This window comes from Mus caroli, chromosome 15 (genome assembly GCF_900094665.2).
Source record: "Mus caroli chromosome 15, CAROLI_EIJ_v1.1, whole genome shotgun sequence".
In the NCBI taxonomy this organism is placed as follows: Eukaryota; Metazoa; Chordata; class Mammalia; order Rodentia; family Muridae; genus Mus; species Mus caroli.
This window is the reverse complement of record NC_034584.1, coordinates 78,229,181-78,232,107: the sequence shown is the minus strand read 5'-3', so window position 1 is coordinate 78,232,107 and position 2,927 is coordinate 78,229,181. Positions and strand designations below refer to the sequence as shown.

At 55.2% G+C, this 2,927-nt stretch overlaps 1 protein-coding gene across 1 annotated transcript in view; it reads right to left on the bottom strand.

Annotated features, from left to right (window-relative positions):
• Parvb (parvin beta) overlaps window positions 1-1,848 on the bottom strand; it is an 83,526-nt gene extending 81,678 nt beyond the window's left edge. Inside the window, exon 1 of the mRNA XM_021183070.2 lies at window positions 1,507-1,848. Coding sequence (XP_021038729.1) covers window positions 1,507-1,621 — 115 coding nt within the window. The 5' untranslated portion in view covers window positions 1,622-1,848. The remainder of the gene's footprint in view (window positions 1-1,506) is intronic.
• Between the last annotated feature and the right edge of the window lie 1,079 nt (window positions 1,849-2,927).

Sequence of the window (2,927 nt, the reverse complement as noted above, 5' to 3'; positions counted from 1 at the left end):
GGCAGGCGGATTTCTGAGTTCGAGGCCAGCCTGGTCTACAAAGTGAGCTCCAGGACAGCCAGGGCTATACAGAGAAACCCTGTCTCGAAAAACAAAAAAAAAAACAAAAACAAAAACAAAAAAAAAACAAAGAAACAAAAACAAAATTTAAAAAAACAAAAACAAAACAAAACAGGTGATGGAAAGAACTCAGGTCTGCCACTGTCCTAACTCCTGAAAAGAAAATAGATTTCTAGGCAGGATGGCAACGTCAGCACTGAGAAACCAAAGGCAGCAGTGGGTGACCAAGGGAGACAAGGACTTCAGTCTCATTTAGGATACTGATGGAGATGCAGGCCAACCTGAAGGGTCTGCAATGGAAGACTTGAGAGGGGAAGAGCCCATTTGATTAGCAATAAACCCTAGGACATATCCTAGGAAAGAAGACCAGGCCTGCCTGCCCTCAGGGAACTGGACAATCTAGGTTGGTAAAGGGCATTCTGGGGTTGAAGGCCTGGGAAGGCAAGTCTGGGCAGAATGTGGGAGCCACAGTGTCTTCACGGATTCTATCAAAGAAGTTCTGCATTTCCCCACATGCCCTGCCTTTCAAGACACCTTGAAAGGCCAGAATGAGTCTGCCCATAATTTAAGACCTGGAGGTCCCTTTAAGAGTAAATACCTCACAGCGGTCCTTTGGGCCCACGCGGTGATTATCAGTCACCTCCTAGGCAAGGCTTGCCCTGGAGGCCCAGGCTTTCTGGGAGTCAGTGTGGCTCCAGTGGCTGGAGGAGACCCTCAGCACACCCTAACTTGGGGGTCCCCAGGAATTGTTGTCTCTGAAGCTTCTTTCTACCTGTCCTTTCTCAGAAAGCCCCTCCCATTCCTCGTGAGCTGCGGGAATCTCAGCCCAAGGGCAAGAGCCTCCAGGACAAAAACAATAGAAAATTCAGGAATGTTTCTGCGAGGGGAGGGGAGGGAACTGGGTACCTTAGGGCTCTGGCCAGAGGCGGAGAAGTTACATCCCTTGCAGTTTTGTTTTTTTAAAGTTTTGAAAGTAAAAAGTCGTTTTAAAATTACTTTCCTGCGCAGGGGGCATGACCTCCCCCCGCCCCCCACCCCCTGCCCTTGCACTGGTTCCAGGCTTCCCCAGGCTCCTGGCCTGTGTGTCCTGTGCCCTTTCATTGACTCCCAGTTTAGGGACCGAGCCATGCTTGCAGGCATCACGCAAACAGGAGCCGGTCCTCTCTACCAGCATGTGTCCAATCACTGTGACGAGAGTGTCACACGACAAGGATGAGCACAGGAACAGTAGCTTGCTAGGCCTGTGTCCAGAGCAGAACGCACGTCCTAGGTACTGGGCCAGCACCGCAAAGGTCGTAGGGACAGGGACTGGCCTGTCCCAAAGGTCGCGTAGCCTGAGCGCGACAGGAGGGCTCATTGGCGCCGCCGAGGCGGGCAGGGAGCGGACACACGGGGGGACACCGCTGGCACCCGGCTGGCGCCAAAGGGCCGCGGGGGCACACTCACCCTCCCTGGTCTTCTTCTTCCTTGCCAGTGTGCCGCCCAACTTGCCCAAGAAAGACTCGTCCTTCTTCATCTTGGGGGCCCGCGGGGTGGGCGATCGTGGTGGCGCGGAGGACATAAGCGAGTGCGCGCCACCCACCGCCGGCCGGGGAGTGGCCAGGAGGGCGCGGCCGCGGCTTCCCCGCCCCTGCCTACTGACCCCGAGGCCCCGGTGCTGCAGCTGAGCTCCCCGCCCGCAATACAGCGGGACCCTGCGCGTAGTGCCAGGCACGACCGGCCCCCTTTTGTGCAGCCTCACCGTGCTGGAAGCCCAGAATCAATTAGTCCCACAAACATGTACGGTCAGATGTTGAGTCTCTGCCAGAATCATGGCGCAGGACTAGGGCATCCCTTGAGTCGATGCTTTGGGTGTAGTGGGTGCCTTTGTGGGACAGTAGCCTCATACACAGTGACCCTTCCCCCAAGGCAAGCCCAGCCAAAGAGTTCCATGGGAGCCACGGGCTGGAAGAATCAGGGCAGCATGGGCACCCGGAGGAAGAGCGCAGGCCCCAGGGAAGGATGCTAGGCTAACAGACATGGCCAGGTTTGTGTTGCACAAAATTGATTGTTGCTGATTTGGCAACAGTAGATGATGAACAAGGATGGCACCAGGCAGGGAGGTTTACTAGAAGCGAAATGAACGTGTTTCTAGAGACGCTGCGGGGTAGAGGCAGCATGAGAACTGAGGCGTAGGCAGAGGGAAAACCAAATGGCCTGTGGCTCCAGCAGAAGGGTGGATGCGTGGCTCAGCAGAGATAGGAGCTATCAGGACCGGGGCGGGGCGCAAGCAGCACCTAATCTGCTGGGAGGGGGTGTGTGTGAGGGGGAGGTGTTTCTTCCTTCTCCCTTGGTACTGGCTCAGAGCCTTACTCCTTCTGGCGAGCGGTTTCAGTTCAGTGCAGGAAATATTGACGCTGGCAGGAGGGGGGGGGGGTAGCCAAGCTGGCCGTTCAGCTAGGATGTGCCTGGACTCTCCTTGGGATTTGTCATGGAGAATGGGGTGCCCAGTATCTAAAGAGTTACAAGCAAGGGTGGGATGGACGCAGTGGGGATCCCCGTAGGAGGAGAAGGATCAGAGGGCCAGGATTTAGGAAGAAATAGGGAAGAGAGAGTTGCTAGGGAAGGATGGTTTCCAAAGACCAAGATAAAAGTGTTGCCTCCCTCCACTATGATAGGAAGAAAACTCACAGGCCTGGGCCAGGCATCTCTCACCCTGGCCCAGTTCCTGACTGCTCTTATCTCTACTAAAGCATACCCATCTTGGCAGCACAGGCCATTTATTTGGCTTTCCCTGGCCTACTCAGTGCTAAGGCTGACTTCCCTCTCTTAACTGTCAGGGAGCCTGAGACCCCAGGATCCCGGAAATCTCAGAAATGCAAACTCCC